At 41.7% G+C, this 24,276-nt stretch overlaps 1 protein-coding gene across 2 annotated transcripts; it reads right to left on the bottom strand.

Moving 5' to 3' along the window:
- Window positions 1-21,076: 21,076 nt before the first annotated feature.
- Window positions 21,077-23,419, bottom strand: LOC147631875 (putative adenylate kinase 1, chloroplastic). 2 transcript variants are annotated; one of them, XM_086808428.1, is made up of 4 exons: window positions 22,750-23,419; window positions 21,952-22,092; window positions 21,688-21,862; window positions 21,077-21,538 (listed from the first exon to the last, which is right to left on the bottom strand). In XM_086808428.1, the coding sequence occupies exons 1-4, from the start codon at window positions 23,065-23,067 to the stop codon at window positions 21,525-21,527; spliced, it is 648 nt and encodes a 215-aa protein (XP_086664554.1). In that variant the 5' UTR covers window positions 23,068-23,419; the 3' UTR covers window positions 21,077-21,524. The 2 variants fall into 2 exon arrangements, with proteins under 2 accessions (XP_086664554.1, XP_086664553.1); XM_086808427.1 differs by having other exon boundaries at window positions 21,626-21,862; window positions 22,750-23,412.
- Window positions 23,420-24,276: the final 857 nt, after the last annotated feature.

The following is a 24,276-nucleotide window of genomic DNA, read 5'->3' as shown; positions in this document are numbered from 1 at the left end:
GCCTATGAAGGTACCAAATAGGTTTATGTATTGTCGTGTGGAGTGTGGATGCCCTATGCAAGGTGGATCACACAAAGGCAATCATCCGAGACATTGACCTCCCTCGACCAAACGTGGGTGGGATCTTGACAAGATTGTTGTGATGACAAGGAATTTGGTCCAGATGGGTAGAGTGGAGCTTGGTTTCAGCACTACATATGTGGCCGCTGACGCTAGGCACTAGAGTGTATGTGCTTCTAGAATTGGGTATGACTAGGTGAAGCAAATCCTTGGGATAGTGTGATTTCATGGTTTTGGTGGATTTGAGATATATATGGGCTCCTCCATGCACTAGTCTAATCGAGATCTAGGAGTAAGCATTCTCGGTAGTTTGTGCTGCCTTGTTGAGGATCACAGTCGTGCAAGGAGATATGTGTTGATGATGTGACACTGATATGTTACATTGTGTTATGTGATTGGACATATGCATGATATGTGAAAAAAAAATATGAAGTTATGTTTTTATGAAATGGCTGTTTTCAAAGGAGTGCATATATTTTTATGCTTTTATGTTTTTATGAAAGGACTATTTTCAAAGGAGTGCGTATGTGAACTATGTTTAAGTGGTGTGTGTGAGTAAAAAGGTAGTTTCAATTTTGGGTGTATGACTTTACACCAGCTCCATAGGTCCTATAGTCACGCTAAAGGATAGACCCATGGGAATGGATAGGGCTAGGCTAAGCCTATGGATTTGGTCTAAGTAGAAAAAGGATCAAATACACTGGAAAGTGGGTTGCAGGGTGGACCCGAGTTTACAAGTAGTTTCCAAACAAGACCAAAACTATATTTTAGATGAGAAATTGAGGAATGAGTAGCCTAGATCAGCAATCTTGAATAAGGATAGAGGAATTGCCATCATAATCAGGAGTCAGGACATCTTGGTGAGCCTCGAGGAGTTGGTCGATGACCTACTTGTGAGAATTATAAAGGAAAAACACCTACAGGAATCATTCACCTTGCTGGGGTAGCTCCTAGCACAGCAAACAAAGCCACAAGAAGAAGAGCCATACGAGAAGCTTAAGCAACTCCTAGAACAAGCGTCTTGTGAGAAACTTGGAATATGAAGTTAAATCATTTTTGAGTTTCATTGATTTAGCAACCACTTTCAAGATTCTTAATGTCAAAAAAGATGGTTATGATAACAATGCTTGCCCTCACAAGCAAAGCATGAAAAAGGAGCATATGTTGTGTCCAAAAGGGAGATATGCCTAAGGCAATAAGAAGAAGAGGAGTAAGAAAGTAGGTAAAGGTGAGCATGGAGTCATCTACCAGAGTGGTTCCAATGCAGACATAGCGACCACTTCTTCTTCTACTCCTCCTCAGAAAGATCCAATGTTGGAATAGGGGAAGTAGACCAAGCCAAGGCTAAGCCAATAAACGAGACGAAAGAAGATTTACCAAAAGCATCAAGAAGATAAGAATATTAGAAGAAGCTACCAATTTGGTGTGCCAAGAAAGGTTTAAAACCAAGCTAAAGGGTAGAAAGGGACAATGAAACAATACATCCAAATGTGATATCAAGCCCACAACCTACAAAATCAATGGATATTCTTAGTCAAGTCTTAAAACTTGTGAAAGAGTAGACAAAAGAAGATATAGAGCCCGAATTGTGATATCCATAATGTTTTATGAAGGATAGCATGAGAAACTAATAATTACTTAAATGCGTGTCAATTGTTCTACATGATGATAGTCTAGTACGTTCAACTTTGAAAATTGTTGAAACACTTTGTAAAGAAGAATGTAATATTCTTTGGTGTGTTCTTAAGTGCAAATTTTACAATTTAATTTCTTTATATTATTCAAGTAGGAACAAATAGAAAGCATTACTAAATAAGAGTAATTCATCCTAGCTTTTTAGTCTTCACAAAACATGAAGCTAATACCTTAAGGGTGTCACAACTCTGCTAAAGTCATGGATTCAACCTCAAGAGGGGAAGAAATGGGTGATCCACGTCTTCCTTAGTGTTTAGTTGGCAGGGATTAATAAGCCAATTTGAGTTCTCGTGCCATGGATTCAGTAGAGGCAAAGAATATTGACCTTTGGAGTGTGGATTATCCTGAGGCTTTATAAGATTATGTCTAAGTATTCGAATGTGCCATATGGTTTACCTCCAAAGAGGGGTGTAGACTATAAGATTGAGTTTATAATTGGAACACACATCCAAAGAGGGGTGTAGACTATAAGATTGAGTTTATACTTGGGACACACCTCCAAAGAGGGGTGTAGACTATAAGATTGAGTTCATACTTGGGACACACCTCCAAAGCACGGTATAGACCATAAGATTGAGCTTTTATGTGGGACATAACCAATGTTTAGATATCCCTATAGGTTGAGTCAATCTGAGGAGGATGAAGCTGCTAGAAAACTTCACGAGTACCTTGGGGAGCATCATTGGTGGACAACTGTCACGGGCCCTAGGATTGGGGTCTCGGACATCGAGCCGCAATGCGTCTCATCATGCCAATATGTGATATAACTCGGTTCCATCGGCCGTGTTGAGCACGTCACAGCGCGATATAACCTTGTTGGGTCACACCCATCTCATGTATCCCCGGCCTGGCTCCATAGCCTCGTGGTCTCAAGTCATTCCATCCATCTCAAATCCATGATCCAATCGGCCTGGCCTCATCGGCCCGTCGACTCAGCACACGGCTCGTTGTCCCGGGGCGGCTTCATTGTTTCCACTGTTTTTCCTTCCATCTCGGTTCCATTTCCGCTTCGACAAAATCGTCGTCAAGGTGGGGAGGGCAACCCTTGAGGCATGCGGCACCCAGTAACCCTCACAGAAACCCAAGAGGCCTAATGTGCCTACCCGGTGCGTGAGTGCGTAGTGTGCCTAGATATGGGTCCATGTTTCACCTCTCCTACACTTCCTCCCCATATAGATGCATGATATTTGGTGTGGTCAAGCATACCCCCAAAGCCCCATGGGTCTCGGTTTGGTTTCTCGACCTCACATACACCCCCCCTTTATGGAATTGACGTCCTTGTCAATTTATTTCCAAACTAGGAGTGAGTGTTAAATTTGCAGCAATGTGATGAGCTATGGTGGTGGATCAAATACTAGAATCAACATCATTAACAAAGAGATTAGATGATAATTAAGGCATGATTAGTGAGCAATTAACTGATAGCTTAATGTAGGCATGGATGATCAAAAACTAGCAAATTCTCATTAGGCCAATGCCTCAATTTATAGGGTTTACATCCAAGCATCTAATCCCATTGATTTCTCCTTGATTCACTCCACCTCTTTTACTTGATTCTCTCCACCTCTTCCCAGAATATCTCCACACCTCCTAAATCTCCTCATGCTACCCTTTATTCTCTCCCAGTAGATACTTCTCACCTTTTCACATCTTCTCTCATATTTACAGATTCTCTTTTACAGCCTCTTGCCAAAGGGCTTGTTCTCGCACACACCCTATTCACTTGTGTATTTCAACACCTCCCCTCAAGTGAATACTCCTAGCACACCTGGACCCTATACCAAGTTTCCCTCTTACTTGATAGTCCGCGACCAATGCCTCAAGTCCCTAAACTCATAGTCCTTGACACACACTCTCTCTATGTGTCCAAGGCTACTACAAGTGCTTGTGACCTTGACTAAAGTGCTCACACATACATCTACCACATGGCCTACATCATCGGTGGCTCAGAGGTGGTTTTACTCTGTTGGGGCAGGTTACATTGGGTTGTGGGGTTTCTCTCTCTCTCTCTCTCTCTCTCTCTCTCTCTCTCTCTCTCTCTCTCTCTCTCTCTCTCTCTCTCTCTCAGAAAAGATGATATGACTCCACTTCCTTAGGAGCCTCCATGAAGTTTGCCGATGTCGTTCCTTCTCCACCACTGGGTTTGCTCTAGCAATCTCTTGCCATGTGTCTTGGCTTTCCACAGTTGTGGCAAGTGAAGGTCTTTCCTCCTACTCTGCCTCTTCCTTGTCCTCGTCCTCGAGAGAATCCTCCTTGGGTGAAGAATTCTTTTTCTTCTCCTACTGTTGAGTCCAGCCATTTCTTCTCCTGCTGTTGAGTCCAGCCATTTCTTCTCTTTGCCTCTGGTCTCTTGCTCTAGTAGAGCTCCTTCTATCTCGTGCAGCTTCAATTTAGGCACATTCTTTAATGTTGCTACAATGTTTTCATATTCACCTTTGTTCACACTCTTCAGAAGCATTGCTAGAGCCTCATCATCTTCTACCTTTTTGCCAATTGACTGCCAGTTGTTGTTGCTTTATGCTTTTATATTTGTTCAAATGTGATTAAAGATTCACTTTCCTTCATATCCAATTTGTAGAATTGCATTAACAGATTTATCTTTGAATTTTTTGCTTGTGTGCCAAATAATTTATTGAGTTCATCCCATGCATCTTTTGCCCACTGTATCCCTGTGATGTGATGAATGATTTCATCATTTAAACTGAGTGCGATAAGTCCCAATGCTTTCTCATTCCTGCTCTTCCACTCATTTTTCCCTCTCACCTTTGGGCATTCATCTCTTCCCTCAACTAGCCCCCACGGATTTTTCCTCATGAGCAGATACATGGTTTTTGTCTGCCATGTGTAGAACTGCTCCCCATTAAATTTGGCTATCTCTTGTGCCGTACTCATGAATGATGTGAAGGGGGTCTTGCCTTTTGATCCAATTTCAAGATTCAAGGGTAGTGTCTATCCTTTTACAACTCAATCTGGTATTTAAGTGATGATTACAACAAATGTATCAGCATAATTTTACCAGAAATTACATTAAACCAAAGGTAACAAATCTATATGGAATGGTTGGAGTATCAAACCATCTTCGAATTGTAATATGACATTATAGGGATCTGTATCAGATACCTAATGGTTAATTTGAACCCTCAATTGCACCAAAATATAGTGATTAGTATTGATTAATCACTTATTAGCAAATTAATCCTCTATTTTGTGTGCAAAAAACAGAGTATGCGGGGAGTCTAGATCCGGGGACTTATGAGTTCAAATGAGCTCAAATCCTTTGAAGGCCATCAATAGCAATTAGTCTAGTAGAGGATTAAGCCAAGAAACACAAGATTTGACCAAACATTGAATGCTTAATCTCTGTTTTACCAAAGTCACCTGCTTGCAGATTTGATGAAGAGCTTGGATCTCACTGTAGACTTGATCAAATCAAAATTTGGCTTTACCAGCTTGTAGAGCACCCTTGAAAACCCCTAGGGCCAAGAGGAATTAGAGCCTTTGTGCCTGGTGTAGACAAGATCTCATTTTTTCCTCAGAAAAAAGGTGCATGCAGATTCGCGATTTTTAGTAGCTTGCGTTGGCGGTTTGCTTGTTTGTCTTGATGGGCTGAAGCAGAAGGCTTGTGGATATGTGTGGCTAAAGTGGTTTGGGCTAATTTTATGTATGAAGGGAGAGAGAGCTCCTCCAAAAGCTGGGGGTATAGAGGCTAAAGTGGTTTGGGCTAATTTTATGTATGAAGGGAGAGAGAGCTCCTCCAAAAGCTGGGGGTATAGAGGCTACTTGAAAAAGAGGTTAAAAACTTAATTATCTACTAATCCTAATTAGCTAAGTGATTAGCAAGATAATGTGCTCATAAACTTAATGGATTCTAGGCTAGGTTCTGATACCATGTTAAATTTGCAGCAATGTGATGAGCTATGGTGGATCAAATGCTAGAATCAACATCATTAAACAAAGAGATTAGATGATAATTAAGACATGATTAGTGAGCAATTAACTGATATCTTAATGTAGGCATGGATAATAAAAAACTAGCAAATTCTCATTAGGCCAATGTCTCAATTTATAGGGTTTATATCCAAGCATCTAATCCCACTGATTTCTCCTTGATTCACTCCACCTCTTTTGCTTGATTCTCTCCACCTCTTCCCAGAATATCTCCACACCTCCTAAATCTCCTCATGCTACCCTTTATTCTCTCCCAGTAGATACTTCTCACCTTTTCACAGTTTCTCTCACATTTATAGATTCTCTTTTACAGCCTTTTTGCCAAGGGCTTGTTCTCGCACACACCCTATTCACTTGTATATTTCAACAGTGAGTGCCTTTACAGATTCTCTTTTATAGCCTCTTGCCAAGGGCTTATTCTCGCACACACCCTATTCACTTGTATATTTCAATAGTGAGTGCCTTTGTATCATGTTTATTTCAATCTCCAACAAGTGCCTACGTGCAACTAAGAAATAAGAAAGCGGGAGGTCTTAACCTTGCTTTATAGCCATAAGCAAAGTCAGTGTCTAACCCGTTACAACGATGCATCTTTTTGTATTTTTATCTATCTGTTTGGCCGAGACTTCAAGCCTCCGCTCGAGAGTCTCCCGAATCCCCAGTGTGCGAGGTACCAAATTGCTGCATTGGTCCCCGCTTGACTCCTGTCTAAGTCAAGTCTAAGTCGAATGTAGATTCCTTCAAGACAATGCAGCACCTGCATGTTTCTCCTGAGTCAAGTATGTTCTGGCCTTCTTGAGCGTCGCTTCCCCAAGAGTTCCCAGTGATATTCCCATCTTCTAGGAGGTTGACCACATTGAATTTCATGAACTTGTTTCCACCTGGCCTCTCATCATACCAATCTAAGCATTTGCCATTCCAATCCATGTTGTCGACATTGTTAAGGACAAGGTTTTCTTGGTCAAAAGCCAAGCTATCTTGACACCAAGATAAGCTTTGCATGTTCTTTTTCCATTGATCCCTTGAATCCTTGGGTTGCGTTGAGCCTGGAGCTCTGTTATTACCTGTGTGCACTGCGGTGCTAAATCCTTCTAAGACATGAGTTGCGGACCTTACTGACACCAACTTAGCCAGCAATGATTCTTGTCATGTCTATCTCTTGCAACCATGTTCAGGTTCTTTTGACCATTGTGTCATGATTAACCTGCTTATGCTTTTGGGCATAAAGTCCTTGAGCTTGAGCTTGCTCTAGCCTTCATGACACCATGTCAGCCTTTACATAATCTCTCACCTTTGGAAGTTGTACCCTTGTACCTGTGAGCCTTGATGCTTGATTGTTTGGTTGCTCATATTTCATGAGCCTAGTTTCTCGGATGTTGAATCTTGAGGACACAAGTAGCTTAGCAGGCTAATCCTAAGTCACATGTTTTGAGTTGTCTTCAAGCCTTTGAGCACAGTTAGGCATCCCGTTTTCCCTTTGAGCGGCTAAGTATAGATGCTGCCAACAAAAACCAAGTGCTATCTTGGACTCCAGTGAATACTCTACCACTAAGTATTCACCAATACATAGCACAATTGCCACCTTGTGCACATGTAGTTTTCATCTTTAACTTCACCTGGCCCAAGTCTCACCATCTGACTTCGATGAGAGCAATTGCCACCTTGCTGCCATCATCCAATCATAAGTAAATTACCACCTGCACTCCTGGCTGTTTCCATCCTTCAAGCTCCCCTTGGTATGCATATGTGTCTTCATGGTCCTATCTTGACCTCATTTAGCAAGTTGAATTTCAAACTCTTGTTTGCCCTCCCTAGATTTCTCCAGTTTGGGCCGGCATGGACCCCAAAGTGTTTGAGACACCTAAGAGTCCATGGATTGTAGTTCTGGTTTTGTGACCTTCTTGTGCGATACTGGTTACATGGCCACTCTGATATGACCACTATGTTGGGTCCTTCTTTGATATGATATATGAAGAGGGGATATTGGTGCCATGATTGGACTCACCCTCACCCGAATGATGATATCTGCTTGCCTGCTTTACTTGCCCGACTGTCGACCTTCTGTCGACCCACATGATGATAAGGACGATGGGGTTATTGGTGCCGTCTTTGGTCTTACCCTCACCCACATATCAATTGTGAGAATGGCTTCCGCTTCCCAGTAGCTTCCACCAACTCCATTTGAACTTGCCAGCTTTACTTGCCCGGCTGCCAACCTTTTGTCAACCCACAATATGGTGTAGCAAGAGTTTCAAGTCGCCTCGCTCCGACTCTTCGATCGGGTTCATTCACATTCCCGTCGGATTGCATATTCATATGGATTGAATGTTCCCTTCAGTTGACAGGGGGTTCAAGCCCCTTTTCATAAGTTCTCCACTTGATATGGGGGTTCAAGCCCCTTGAATGCTGCCTTCAGCTGACAGGGGGTTCAAGCCCCTTTCATAAATTCTCCACCTGATATGGGGGTTCAAGCCCCTTGAATATGATTGCATCTGATATGGGGCTTCAAGCCCCTTGCATATGATTTCCATCTGATGTGGGGGGTTCAAGCCCCTTGCATATGATTTCATATCCTTGTGCGCAGCTTCATTGTATTCATGTTCATCTAATACCTTCTGCAAATATATACATGTATGATCTCTGAAAAGAATGAGGTGGCTTCATTGCCACAAGGCTAATCATGGCCTTAGCGGACACCTTGCCACTTAGCGAATACAATCCTGCTTGATATATATATGGATGTATATATTCCCAAATGATTTCCTTCCGTCGGTTCCATTTTCGCTTCAACACAATCACCGTCAAGGTGGGGAGGGGAACCCCCGAGGCACGCTGTCGTGAAGTGTGCGGTACAGCCAGGAAAGTACGAAACTTCTAGCTGTGAGAGTGAATGTCAAATCCAACAAGGTATTTCACGTACAAGATTTCCCAAGGAGTATTGAACATCATTATTTCCAATGACAAAATACATGTATCCACTTCTCTCAATACATCCTTGAATTCATTCAGATGATTGCACAGAATTGCATAAAATCCCTTTGAACCATTCACATGTGGGCATGATAAAGCTTTCTAATTTTTCCAATATACATGTGGCCAGCTACATCCATTCCATCCAGTGCCCTCAAAACCATTGAATCATGATGCTCTTTTTCACCTGAAAACCTGCCTTAATATTCTAACATTTCACAAGCAAAAGATAGAATACGGCATAGCTATTTCATATACATAATTTCCAAAACTCAGTCAAGCAATCACAAGGCCATCTTCCGTGATTTTACAAACTTCAGTTCTTCCAAAATTTATATCTTGTTCATCAACCTTTGCCCATATAATCCAAAACCCTTAAGGGCTTATTTGCCATGCCCTTTTTCTAAAGTAACAAGGTTAATTTAAAATTAAGCTTATCTGAAATAAGCGAAAGGTGAAAACGTCGATTTTTCCTTTGTTTTTATTAATCAAAGATGGCCGCTTCAGCGCCGGTACACGGAGGAGGAGAAAATGGCGGAATAGGACCCTCTGCTGTTGACTGTGAGCTTGAAATTTTCAGAAGCACATCGTTGAATAGCACTCATTATCCTCTATAATTCTAACTCCTACACGACATAAACAGAAGCACTCTCTTGATTTTTTTAAACTCTGGTTGGATGGACGCTGTTCCTCCAACGCTGCAGAATAAAATCTCCACACTGGTTCCCACCGTGAAGCTCCGGCGTTTTTTCTCTTTCCCGCGGCGATTTCGGTGCCCATACCCGCCAGCTGTATATTCCATTAAAAGCTGCGCTCTTTCCAGAAATTCCCCAATGCTTTGTTAACCTTAGCACTAAGGTTATAAAACATAACCTTAGCATTAAGGTTAAAATCCTCAATGCACCTATTGTTTCCCTTTCTTCCATTGTTATGGAGTGTTGACCCTATATATATATATATATATATATATATATATATATATATATATATATATATATATATATATAATCAACTCTTTTTCACCTTTATACCATAACCTTTCTAAAGGTTTTTCTCACGCCTTAGCTCCATTTTGCATCCTTATTGTGCATATGATTTTTGCTATTTAAAGCATACGATCAAGATCCCGACCAATATGCACCATTAAGTTCTCTGTCTCAGTGCTAATGTCACAAGCAAAAGCCAGTCCTATCAAGGCACAATATATCTGCTAGCTCCAAAATTCTCCATAAGCATAAAAAAAAATCCTCCACAATTCACACCACACTGTCAAAGGCTTCAAAACCTGGCTCAGCCTCAACTCATCTTATTGAACCTTATCTACAGTATGAACATATTTACTCAAGCATCATATAATGATTCGTCATGGCACTTATCCCCATACATCTGGATGTGTATTTGACGGCCTCACATGCACGGTTTCACATCATAGACGTGCCATGGCACGACATCCACCCCCTCTAAACCTGCACATCCTCTGGTATGTGCCAAATCATCATCAAGGTCCACATATAACTGGATGTCGTCTTCTTCTTCTGCAGTTCCAGGAAGATCATCCTCTTCCTCTTCAATCATATCCATACTTCCACTGTCAAGCTTCTCATCCTGAATCTCTTGTGAATCAAAAGGATCATCATCATGCCTTCTTTTAAATATCTTGATTCTTTTGCCAGCCACAAGATTCTTTACTTCTGTTCCATCAAGTTCACACAGAGTATATGTGGCATTTCCATGCACATGCCTGACAATGTAAGGGCCAAACCATCTTTTTGCAAATTTTCTTTGAACAGTGAATTGGTTGTCAAGGCTACTATCATACATTAGAACCCAATCACCTTCTTCAATAGGTTTTGGCCGGAGTCTGTGTCTACTATCAAATCTTTCTTTATTTTTCAGCCTTGCATCTTTCAGGCGAGCTTTAGCAAGCTCTACATCTTCAGGCCTCCTCTCCAACTGTCTTATTCTCAATGCAAGGAGGTCATCTCTGCTCAATCCTTCCATCCAGGGCAATACATTCCAAGTTAGAATTACTTCTTCAACTGGCATCACTGGCTTCTGACCATACATTAATTCAGCAGGCATGTATCCTGTCACTGAGCTATGAGTTGTACGGTCAGCCCACAAGGCATATGGTAGCAGCTTTGGCCACACTCTCATCCTTTCTCTGCATGCCTTAGCCAAAGCTTTAATGATTGGAGGATGTCCTCGCTCACTTTTCCCATTGCCCTCAGGATTGTAAGCACATGTTAGAGACAGTTTGATACCAATTCTAGAGAAGAATTCCCTTGCTTCTTCAACATCTAGCTCTCCCCTATCAGCTGTTATTTTCCCGACACAACCATATCGGCAGATCACATCTTCCAAGAGAAATTTGCATACTGTTTCCGTACTCTTTGTTCTAAGGGCACGCCCTTCTACCTGATTTGTCAAATCTTCTCTTGCAAGTGCTATATACCGCATCTGCCAAATTCCCAAAGGCATTGTAACTAGATCCACTACCCATTTGTAGTGCATGGCAGGTGGGTAAGTTGGTTGTAAGCCATCACGATGTCTCACATTTGAGTACATTTGGCATACTATGCATGTTTCCACATATTGGGAAATATCCTTGTACATTCCTCTCCACCAATATTTTTCCTTTATTTTGGTAAAAGTGGCCCACACACTTCTATGCCCAGCCCAGAGACTCTCATGGAATTCTTTCACAAGCTTTCCTTGAGTCTCTTTATCACATATGACTCTCTGTGGCATAGCATTTCTCTGTTTAGGATGCTTCCAGAGATATCCATCCTTTAGAAAGTAACCATATGCTTTTCTGCGGATCCTCTTAAATTCTGAGTCAGACCAATTCTCTTGCCTTGTCAAAGTGCTCAAATATTGACCAATAAGCAACCAATCCCCTTCATATATTTCCTCAATAAAAGACTCAAGTGCATTTGATAAGCAAATATGATCCCCCTTAGCATATGCTGTGGTATAGAACTTTGTACCCACATCATCAATGTCACTAACCATCTCTTCCTCTTCTTCATATCTGGCTCTTGATAGCATATCTGCAACTGGATTATCTTTTCCCGCAATATGCTCAAACTCAGGATTTAGTGACTTGATATAAGCAATCCACCTAAGCATAGCAATATCTGGAGTGGTACAACTTGCTATCATCCCAAGAAGTGGCAAGCAATCAGTCTCCACAAGTACAGATGCCCCAATAAGATATTCTTTTTCACATTTTAGAGCAGTGACAATCCCCCATAATTCTCTCTTGATCTGTGGATACTTTCGCTGCCGAAAGCTTAATACCTTTGCTCCAAATCTAATTACATACCTATGATCATCCTCATCATCTTGCCCTACTGCCCATCCAATCCCAGTAGGACTAGTATCAACTGTAACAATCACAGGCCTGCCGCACTCATAATCTGCCTTTCTCAAAATGGGTGATGATTGGAGCAAATATTTCAGCTTCCGCATAGCTTTAATATGTACTGCACTCCACAAAAATTTTTGATTTTTCCTCAAAAGCTGATAAAGAGGATCTGCTACATGTGCATAGTGTGGGATCCAAATAACATAAAAGACGCATGCTCCAAGAAATCTCCTCAGCTCTGTAACATTAATGCATATTTCCTTCATTCTTTGTATTGCGTCTATCTTGGCTGGACAAGGACGGCGTCCACTAGTACTACAAAGATGTCCCACTATTAGCACTTCACCAACCCCAAACACTGATTTCTGCCCAGATAAAGTAAGATTCACTTCTTCAAGCCTGGATAGAATCATGTCACAATCCTTTATATGATCTGCCACAAACTTGCAGCACCCTTTTGAATTCAAATTCCCATCTTTGTCTTTCTCATCAGCCCTTTATTGGCACATCATCCAAAAATGGCATAGTTTTTTCTGGTATGAAATCCCGTAAGACTTTATTCATTCCATTCATCATATGTGCCACTGAGTTAGTGGCTCCCTGTGGTAAGGTACACATCCTTACTAATCCCAAAGGAGTTCTCATTGTGGTCAAGTCCCTGCTTTGTATATCCAGCTGGAACTGATCATATCCTGAATACAAATCACCCATAGAATATATAGCTTTCCCTGCAAATGCTTCTGCAAACTCATCCACAATTGGACCTGCTCCCACATTCCTGATTGTGACTTTGTTTACAGGTTGCATGTCTTGAATAAAACGCAATGTCCCATTTTTCTTTGGTACTGTAAACCATCTGTTGGAATATGGGGCACATGAAGGCTCCAAGATTCCCATCCTGATCTTTTCCTTTAACAATTCCATCAACTTTGGCAAGAGAGCCTTTGGTACTGGAATTGGCCGCAGATTCCAAGGCACATGTGGAACAGTAAAGATCACCATTGGTGCTGTTACACTTGGATCAACACAGCCTATCTCATGCGGCTGAAAGGCAAAAGCTTTCCCATGTTTTACAAGCATCTCCTCAAAGCATTCCCTTTCAACCGGCAACAGAAAATCCCTCTCACCAATCTTCAACTCTTTCAGAGTTTCTTGAGTAAATTTATGCCCAATTTTCTTCGGATCTCTAAGATTTGGCTGCATAGAAGCTTCATCTATCTTCTCCTTGCTTCCTGGTGGCAAGGGCAAGGCAACTGGCTTCACCTTTTTTGCAACCGTTTTGTACTTTGTATCAACATGAGCATCCATCTCACAATTCATGTTTTTACATTCCACCCCCTCAAATTCCTGGATTATATCATACATCTCCACAGATGACACCCTTATCATTTCATTTCCACCCTGTAAGCATGCTCTTCTCATATCAAAAAGTACATCCATAATATCTATAAATGACACCTCATCAAGCATCCCTGAAATAAACTCATCCTTCTCCAAAAGACCACACTGCTCAAAACTTTTTTGTTCATTTTGTATATGTCTTTGCATGCCACGCTTTAAATCCTTGCTTTTTACAAAAACCAGTAACCCATAGCTGGAGAATCCCTGAAAATTTGCTGAAAAACTATTTACATTGATTGAGTCCTGCGAGAACTCATTTCCCCTTGTACCATTGGAATCCCGCTTTACAATGGCACCTGGCCAAAATCCCTCATCTCCCTGTAATTCATAAACTCTCTGTTTATCTTTGGGAGTGACTGTGCCCGAAGAGATTCACGATTCCTTTCATGATTAATGCAAACTGTCAAAAACTGAACAGCTTTTTTGCCATCTTTACTCCTTATTCTTGCATAAGCTGAACCATCATCCAAAACCTTTGTTTCCATCCTTACAGCTGTAATGTAGGGTTGCCCAAGAATGAGGGGATACGATGACATCTCCTGAACAAAGAAATTCTGATCATCCTTCACATCCCCTATAGTTACCCTTACATTTGGACATGCTGCATAAAGCTCTCCAGATGAATTATTAGCTGCTTTAATCATCCACCCATGATCCACATCCATTGGCCACTTACATTTGTTGTAGAGATTTTTAGCCATAAGATTTATTTCAGACCCATGATCAATTAGAGCGACATATGGCTCTTCCAAATCACCTATCTTGACAAGGGTTTCAGTGGTGGCTCTTGCCCAATGGCTCCTGGAGTAATGACTCTTTGTAAGAACTTCTTTTTCATCATCCTCTTCCACAAAACGCACTTGTCGTGCCCCATCAGCAGAGTGATTACATTCCACCACATTTTCTCTCTCTTCCTTTTTCTGTACCTGTACACCATGAGTCTTGGAAGTGCTTGCTTCCCCTTGTGATGGAATAGATTCAATTATGGACTGCCTTTTTCTTCGTATAATATCAATTATCTCATCATGAAATTCTTTCTTTGCAATCCCCAAGACTTCCCCTAGTGTGAATTCCTCCCTGCTGTTTAGAATTCTCTCTTCAAGCACCTTTTTGAGATCTGTTGCAACTTCAATATCAGATTGAAGCTTGTAGAGTGGACCTTTCCCTTTACCCTTCTCCTTCATTTTTGCTGGCACTTCTTCCATTGAAACATCATGTAGAGGTCTGCTTTGCTGTGGAGGCATATGTGATGGCCCAGGATCCTTCTTTTCACTTCCACGTGTAACTCTTTTTGATGGCCCTCCTTCCTCATTTTCCCTTTTACGTTTCTCCTCTACCTGTGCCTCATTATTTTGACATTTGGCAATATAGGCATGAATGGATAAAGAATCCACAGGCTCCTCCCAGCCAGTCTCAAGGCGTATACAATCACCTGCCTCATGCAAAGCTTGCTTTGACACTTTCTTTGATGCAATTAATTCCATTGTTGACGGCCAAAAATTCTCATTCTCATATTCCTCATCATTCTCAAATCCCTGCTTTTGTTGACCAACCTTTAATCCATAGGTTGCTGCCTCAACCATAGAAATGGCATGACTAGCAGCCATATCTTCTACCAGCTTTTTCATCCCTCCTTTCCCAAAGTTTGTACTCAATGGAAGACCAGTCTCTGTAAGATGGATTTTCCCATCTTTGAAGAACACAAGTTGATTTTTAAGAGCTTCTTTATAGCTGGTACAATCCTTCTTTGCATGCTCTGGGTCATCACACCATATGCATCTATATGTAAACCCTTCTCTGATTTGAGGCCTTTGCATAGAAACCTGCCCCAATGGTAGACCTTTTTCTTCGATTCTGGACATCTTCAATTTTAAATCACGCATACCCTTGATAAGCTCATCCATCGGCCCATCTATCTTAGGAATTGTAGCTACTGGCTTGGATAAATTCTCAGGGGTAACAGCAGCTATGGGGGTTGCAGAGCCCATCACCATTTTATCCCTCCTCCGCTGCCGCTTTGCTAACATAGTGACTGCATCCTCAACATCATTCCAGTCACTCTTTAATCCTTGCTCTGTATTTTTATCCTCAAGGAGGATTTCCAATGTTTCCTGGAGATCTTTCCCAGCTGCCTGCAAGAAGAGCTCTGTCTTTTCTCTGTCCAAAGTTGCACGCTCTATTCTTGACAACTGGGCATAACGCTTCTCAAACTCCCTTAGCAATTCTGTGGCAGAAATTCCCATTTTAGGTTTTGTGACCCATTCCAAAAAAGTTCGTTTGGTCACTCGCTCAGAATCCTCCATAAAGTATTCATCCTTTAAAGCAAGTTTGAATTCTTCCCAATTTCTGCCACCCTGTGCTGTCTGCAATCCTTTTATGCGCTCTCTTATTTCAGGAACGCATACCAACTCGAAACTTCGAACCATATCCTCCTCGGTCACCCTATTTAGCTCCATCTCCTTTATATAATTGCGCAGATACTTTGTAATGTCCTTCCCATCAAATTGATCTACCTTTTTCACAATTGATTGTAAGGCTTTGGTCATGGAAATCTGTCCCCTCTCAGCAGCTTGTTGCTGTTGCATGTACATAGAAAACATTTGGAACATCTGCATAACTCCGGGGTCAAAATGAACCCCCTGGCCCTCAGAATTCTCAGCCACAGCTTCCCTGTATATTTCACCACACTCTCACCCCAGCAGTTTCACGTCGGGTTCACCAAAAGATGTCGTGAAGTGTGCGGTACAGCCAGGAAAGTACGAAACTTCTAGCTGTGAGAGTGAATGTCAAATCCAACAAGGTATTTCACGTACAAGATTTCCCAAGGAGTATTGAACATCATTATTTCCAATGACAAAATACATGTATCCACTTCTCTCAATACATCCTTGAATTCATTCAGATGATTGCACAGAATTGCATAAAATCCCTTTGAACCATTCACATGTGGGCATGATAAAGCTTTCTAATTTTTCCAATATACATGTGGCCAGCTACATCCATTCCATCCAGTGCCCTCAAAACCATTGAATCATGATGCTCTTTTTCACCTGAAAACCTGCCTTAATATTCTAACATTTCACAAGCAAAAGATAGAATACGGCATAGCTATTTCATATACATAATTTCCAAAACTCAGTCAAGCAATCACAAGGCCATCTTCCGTGATTTTACAAACTTCAGTTCTTCCAAAATTTATATCTTGTTCATCAACCTTTGCCCATATAATCCAAAACCCTTAAGGGCTTATTTGCCATGCCCTTTTTCTAAAGTAACAAGGTTAATTTAAAATTAAGCTTATCTGAAATAAGCGAAAGGTGAAAACGTCGATTTTTCCTTTGTTTTTATTAATCAAAGATGGCCGCTTCAGCGCCGGTACACGGAGGAGGAGAAAATGGCGGAATAGGACCCTCTGCTGTTGACTGTGAGCTTGAAATTTTCAGAAGCACATCGTTGAATAGCACTCATTATCCTCTATAATTCTAACTCCTACACGACATAAACAGAAGCACTCTCTTGATTTTTTTAAACTCTGGTTGGATGGACGCTGTTCCTCCAACGCTGCAGAATAAAATCTCCACACTGGTTCCCACCGTGAAGCTCCGGCGTTTTTTCTCTTTCCCGCGGCGATTTCGGTGCCCATACCCGCCAGCTGTATATTCCATTAAAAGCTGCGCTCTTTCCAGAAATTCCCCAATGCTTTGTTAACCTTAGCACTAAGGTTATAAAACATAACCTTAGCATTAAGGTTAAAATCCTCAATGCACCTATTGTTTCCCTTTCTTCCATTGTTATGGAGTGTTGACCCTATATATATATATATATATATATATATATATATATATATATATAATCAACTCTTTTTCACCTTTATACCATAACCTTTCTAAAGGTTTTTCTCACGCCTTAGCTCCATTTTGCATCCTTATTGTGCATATGATTTTTGCTATTTAAAGCATACGATCAAGATCCCGACCAATATGCACCATTAAGTTCTCTGTCTCAGTGCTAATGTCACAAGCAAAAGCCAGTCCTATCAAGGCACAATATATCTGCTAGCTCCAAAATTCTCCATAAGCATAAAAAAAAATCCTCCACAATTCACACCACACTGTCAAAGGCTTCAAAACCTGGCTCAGCCTCAACTCATCTTATTGAACCTTATCTACAGTATGAACATATTTACTCAAGCATCATATAATGATTCGTCATGGCACTTATCCCCATACATCTGGATGTGTATTTGACGGCCTCACATGCACGGTTTCACATCATAGACGTGCCATGGCACGACAACGCGATATCCAATAACCCCCACAGCAACCCAGGAGGCCTAATGTGCCTACCCGGTGCGTGAGTGTGTTCTAGTGTGCCTAGATACGGGTCCATGTTTCGCCTCTCCTTACACTTCCTCCCCATATAGATGCATGATATTCAGCGCGGTCAAGTAGACCCCCAAAGCCCCATGGGTCTCGGGTTGGTTTCCCGGCCTCACATACACCCCCCCTTTATGGATTGAATGCTACCTTCAACTAACAGGGGGTTCAAGCCCCTTTTCATAAGTTCTGCACCTAATATGGGGGTTCAAACCCCTTGAATGCTGCCTTGAGCTGACAGGGGAGGGGGTCTCATTATATTAAGCATAATAGTTAACTATTATGTTTTCTCTTGCTTTACATCATCTGATGATGGGTCTCAACGGTTCTAGATGTTAAGATCTTCTACAAGAGACTTGCTTTGACCTTCTGATGAAGGCATTATGTTTTGACATTCTATATTGAAGGTATGGGACATGTCACTTTTGACAAATCATACTAATTAATATCATGTCACTTTTGCCAAATCATACTTCCAACATAAATATGATTAATATCTTACATTGGAAGTAGTAAATAAATGTATATCTTGGACAAGCAAGAAAGAGCTTTATGTTGCAATTTATGCGTAGAAAAAGTGGAGACATCATTTATAGTTCTACTTTTATGGTCTATGAAGATAACTTCTTAAGAGTACTTTGTTATTCCTCAATTTGGAGGGGGAGAAAAATAATTGGTCATAGCTTTGTTAAAAGTGGAGACATAATTTATATACTTCTACTTTTAAAGTCCATTAAAAATACTTTAGCTTAAGCAAATGTTTGACTTTTGAGATGTGTGATCTGGAAGGTTTTAACAATCAAATGGTTAATGCCTTCAGTAGAATTGGACAAGTGGTAATTGAAATTTTAACCTTTATGAGACTACCTTATAGGCCTCTTTTAGTTCCTTTGGTAGAAGTCTTGAGAAAAGGGTCGTAGGCACCATGCTGTCAAAAAAAGAAAAGTTTGGAGCAAAGATTTCCATCGTTCTGAGTATCCACCCAACAGTTAAATCCTCGGTGCTGCCACAATCATTCTTGGATATTGGTAAATCATAGGGGTATTGAATCACCCAATCTACGTTCATTTAAATTGATAAAATTCGCTTACATGGTAATGCCAACAGACACTGCCAGTGATTGGTTGAGTACTGCATGAGATGGCATGTCTACAAGAATAGGAGAAAAGTACTAAAACACAGCAACCCTATTAATGCCAAAACATTTCATTTGAATTATCCCAACAGAAGAGCCCCTTTGGTTTAGTTTCAATCTTGGCAATGGATAGCTAAGGTCATTGTTGTGACAAGTGTAGATGAGAAGCTGGACAACCGACCAACTGCAGCCACTGTGACAGCCAGCAAAATTCCTTTTTGGATTGCACAAAGGCCCCGACATGTGGTGTCCCATTCTTCATCTTTTCACAACAAATCTGAGAACTACTCTACACAATCCTGGACAGCTGAGGCAGGATCTGCACTTTTCTTGGACTACAACAACGGCCTTACAATGGTACTCACTTAATTCCGCATCACAGAAGCCACAGTGGCCAGCACTAATTGCTCTGCATGGACTCCCAAGGCTGGCACTAAAAAAGCTTGGAAGCTTATCAGCAGCATGGAGTCTTGACACATTTGGAGGGCACGGTGCAAATAGGGCCATTGACAGTGCAGCCATGTTGGAGATGCAATCCACACTCCTAGAGAGAACCAGCTCACATGGTGAGACTAGGTTTGAATCTTGGCAAGTTGAGGTTTCGACAAATTGGATAACCGGACGTCACCTAACATCTTAAGGTTTTGTGGTCTAGTTGACTAAACCAATTTGTAGAACACCTTAGTTAAACGCGCTTGCGCAAAAACACAACTGGGAGGAGGATCATGTTTCCAACACGGTATCGAAGCCGAGGTTGTGAAGTTGGAAGCTAAGACCTCAACCAAAGTGTGGCTCGAGGGAAGGTGTTGGAGATGCAATCCACACTTCTAAAGAGAACCAGCTCACGTGGTGAGACTAGGTTTGAATCTTGGCAAGTTGAGGTTTCTACAAATTGGATAACCGGAGGTCACCCGACACCTTGAGGTTTTGGGGTCTGATGGCTAGACCAAAATGTAGAACACCTTAGTTAAGTGCACTTGCGCAGGAACACAACTCAGATGGGTGACCTCCCAGGAAGTGGGAGGATCCATGTTTCCAACCAGCCATAACCCTTTCAACAACCATCCTTGCCTTTAGGGTCTTATCCACACTATACGGGGACATTTGGAGCACTTGGATGGATTCAGGGCACTAATAAGCCCCCAGCATGACTTTCCACCCCTCCCCTCTCTGATGTAGCTTCTGTCTGAGAGAAGCAAGCCATGGACGAACCCTCCTTTCCATGTTTTGACTACTCATTGCACTCTTGCAATGTAGTACTATGCAAGTTTTCTTCTTTAACTGGTAGAAGGATCTTTTCTTGGGTTACAAGCCAATCGTGGCATACGGCCAACGTATGGCAGGGAAGGCCAACGATACACAATGTAGCAGCGGAAGAGAATAAGCACATCCTGCATGTCACTATTGGGGAGTGTACAGTGCCTAAAGCTCTCTCCACCCCCACCGATTACCATTTATCTTACATTCGGAGCAGTCAGGGGCTTGCTCAGCGAAGCACCTTAAAACGAAACTATAATCAATTTCATTCTCTAACTGTGGAGAGATCACATACACGGTCCACCAACATACACTAGCAAACTTTGCAGCCAACCAGCTGCGTCTCTAAAGGTTGGGAAAATCCCATTGGCATAGGAGACAAAAAGTTTATCATTCTGTCCATGTTGGATGATAGTGAAGACAATGATGGTACTATCCTTTGATTTGTTGGAGTGTGTTTGAGAAGCAAGCAAAATCATGTACTCAGTGGCACCTCGCATTACACTTGCCACTTTACCAAAAGCAGTATTGACACTACCATAAAATAGGCCAATCAGCAAAGACTGCAAATAGGGTCCATAAGCCTAAAATCCGGCCCATCACCCTTAAAAAAGGACAGTTCTTGTTTTGTCCCTACATAAAGTACAACCATTATAAAGTAGCATCCAAATCCACCATTAACCAAAAACAATCTGGTTTCATATACTGAAAGACATTTACTAACTAAGTCCTCTCATCAAAGCCTGTGTTACAATAACTAGCTCCATGATACAAAGACACTGTTTTTAAGGATGCTAACCTCTCTGAGGTAGTCAGCATAATAAGGAAAAGCATATTGTACTGCAGTTCAAATGAAGCTTTCACCCATGAAGTCTCAACTTTGGATATAAAATCATACCTTATCATTGTTTCTGCTGGAGGCCCAGCCCACACTTCAGTTAAGTATGGCTAATATTCAAATTCCGCCATAAACCCCTTTCCTACTTCTTATCCTTCCCAAGCTTCTAAAGCTGCTTATTACCCTCACCTCATTCACTAAAAGCCTACAAAATTGCCATGTTACATACATCCAGTACATTAAAAACTGGAGTTTTCAGGTTGCGTTGGCTAAAAAAGGCATGAGTGTAGATGCATGGTGATGCCGATGATAAATGTTTTAAAAAAAATATTCGCAATCTACACTGGGAGCTGGTGCTGCAAGACAGATTCATTATCTTCCAAGCGCAGGGCAGAAAGGAGGCGAGGCCAGGTCTGAGGTATCCCCCCAATCACTTCAAAGTCCAACAGCTTCCCTTGCTTACGATAATAATATTCAACAGGTTTGGACTGTGCGACAACACATTCAACTGTTAGATTCTGTAGAAAAGTGACACCATGCCAAAAAAAAAGGCAATAAAACCTATGGGTCCTGACCTGAGCTGAGTAAGTCTGAAGTCTGTCCCTAAAAAGACCCATGCATACAATCTTTGATGCACCTGAAGTAAGAGGAAGTGCTTTGCCCATCGAACAGCATCCTTGATCTATGTGAGGATCGTCAAAATTGCGCCCACATTCAGCGCAGACATGTCTGTCCAAGCATTTCAACATGACATCTTCCCTTAACTTCATATTTACTACCAAATCAATGTCTGCCACCTCATCCAGTATCTCCTGTAGAATATATTGAAGTAAGCCTCAATCAAGTGATTAGACATTATACATTATGTACAAAAAGACACATCGTAGAGAAAAAGCCTTACAGCTTGGTTGATAGTGCGAGGAAACCCATCAAAAATGAAACCGGACTCTTCGAACTCAATTTTCTGTTCTAATCTTTTTGATAGAATGCTGAAGATCAGATCATCAGGTACTAGCTTTCCTTGCATAATGAGGCTGGCAAGCTGCAGAGAAGCACCAAATCACAAGAAACATTCGCATAATTCAGCTGAAAAGGCTAACCCTTCATTCTGAACAAGGCATCTGAAGGAAATTATTCCATACTATGAAATGCAAGCTATTAAAATCATCAAAGGCCTCTGAAAACCCCATATGCAACAAAATTAATGGTTTGGCAGGAGACCTAAGCCTGATGTCAATGCAACCTTCTGCAAAAGAGCCTACCCAAAGGTAAACACAATCAAGAAGACCAACTACTCCATCGTGTAACCAGAACCATAAATTTCACCCCAACTACAATGCAAACTCCTAAATGAAACCTAGCACACTAATTTTTTCACCGTAAACATATGCAACTGACCCTATTCTTCTAACCGATGCTAACAATTACACCTTCTGTCTTCCTGGATACCAAACCTTATGCATATAATGTAAGCATATGAAAGAGACCATATACTTCTAATCGATGCAAGATGAATTTCTGCAACATGATTCACCCATAACCGCAAACTTTAACCACAATGTAAATGCAAGCGTGGGAATGGAACCTAATCGTGATGTTTGAACTAAAATAGTGTGGAAGAGAACCCATCATAACATCAATGCAGGGGTTCTCAACACATGAAATGCCAGTCCCTAAAAAAACTATTTTCTGTACATACCTCCTTAGAGAAGGGCGTGGACGTGGCGGCCTCCTTGCGCAGTAGGTTTCCCATGGAAATATGAGGCACATTGAGGATCCTCGCGAGTCTGCTGGCGTATGTGGCCTTGCCAACCCCAGGGCTTCCCAAGAATATCCATTGCGGGCCCCGCCCTGTTCTTTGCCCATGGGTATCCTGCAAAACAGGAAGGGGAAGCTCCCAGTCCTCAAAATCTGACACGGCCATGGCAGCCGCTGCTGAATAGGCCCTCTCGGAACGATTCCTGCTGCTCGGCACCGATGGATAAAACAGCTTTCTCAACTGGCGGAATGCCGCCATGGTTGAACTGAAGAAGATCGCAGGCTATGGCAGTAGCGAGTGAAACAATCCTAACTGCTGCAAGAAAACCTGTAGAGCTTGCAAATGTGAAGCCCTGGATCGAACAGACCTTGATGGACAATAGACCCTACCTAGAGCTTGCAAACCCTACATGCAGCACAAAAAACCCTAAATGTGAGAAAACCTAAAGGGCAGCGCTTGCAAACCCTAGCTGAAAGGCAAAGCGGCAGGATTCCAAGAAGCTGTTCGCAAGTTGCGGCGGAGAAGAGAGAGAGCTCAGACTCCAGAGAACACGCACGGTTAGGGCAAGCTGGTGGTGGGCCTCCTCCTGCTACAAAACGAATAAACCCTTTCAAAAACTTCAAAACCCTTGGACACAAGCAGGACTGTTGTGTGCAATGGGACAAGATGAAATAAAATGAAATGACATAAGATGAAATAAAATGAAATAACATGAACCAGAAACGTCCACCAATCAAAAACAAGTTGCAAATACCCCCTTGCAAAAGGGCGTGGGTCGATGGGGGTGGCTTGTAACCTGGAGGTGCCAAGTTCAATCCCTGGCTAGACACCCGATGATTACCTTGCCCTCGCTTTGTAGAGGATATGAGGGGTGGGGTCCTCACGGAGTACTTTGCTCCCTTCTAGTAGTTGTCAAAATATTTAATTTAAAAAAAATTAATGCCAAAATATTTAATTTATTTTTTTTAAAAAAGGTCGTGGTGCCACTATGGGCCTGTTCATACAAGTGGAAACTTAGGGTATTATTGAGTGGGCATCCAATAGCCACAAGCGTGGTGCCACTACGGGCCTATTCATGCAAGTGGAAATATCGAGTGGGCATCCAATAGCCACCTTTTGTGTGCGCGAGATTTCACCTTCAAAGTTGAAGCCGTTTGAGGTCACAGATAAATCCCAAAAGACCACCAACACAAAAAGTTAAGAGAGGCAACTAGTTTTTTTACCCTTGGACAATGGATGGTTGCTGTCTGAATTCTATTGGTTAATATCTAGTTGCTAACCAGGATTCCCCCTATGAACAGACCAGACCCTATGAATTCTATTGGTTAATATCTAGTTGCTAACCAGGATTCCCAACAGACCAGACCCTATGTACTATTTTTAAACAAGAGCTCCACTTAAACAACAAATGCTAATAAAAACATGTCTAGACCAAAACTAATTTTTCAAAAACAAACCTCCACCCTT

This window comes from Cibotium barometz, chromosome 14, assembly GCF_041138505.1.
Source record: "Cibotium barometz isolate CiBa-2024 chromosome 14, ASM4113850v1, whole genome shotgun sequence".
NCBI lineage: Eukaryota > Viridiplantae > Streptophyta > Polypodiopsida > Cyatheales > Cibotiaceae > Cibotium > Cibotium barometz.
Note: the sequence above shows the minus strand (reverse complement) of the source record. Positions and strands in the feature narration are given on the sequence as shown.

Bases quoted from the DNA above. Each gene is read 5' to 3' on its own strand.
- LOC147631875 (XM_086808427.1), bottom strand. From the start codon at position 23,067: ATGGCGGCATTCCGCCAGTTGAGAAAGCTGTTTTATCCATCGGTGCCG. The intron at 22,093-22,749 runs GTATGTACAGAA...GCTTCTCTGCAG, and splicing joins CCACGCCCTTCTCTAAGGAG to CTTGCCAGCCTCATTATGCA. The intron at 21,539-21,625 runs GTCAGGACCCAT...GTTGTCGCACAG, and splicing joins TTCAGACTTACTCAGCTCAG to TCCAAACCTGTTGAATATTA.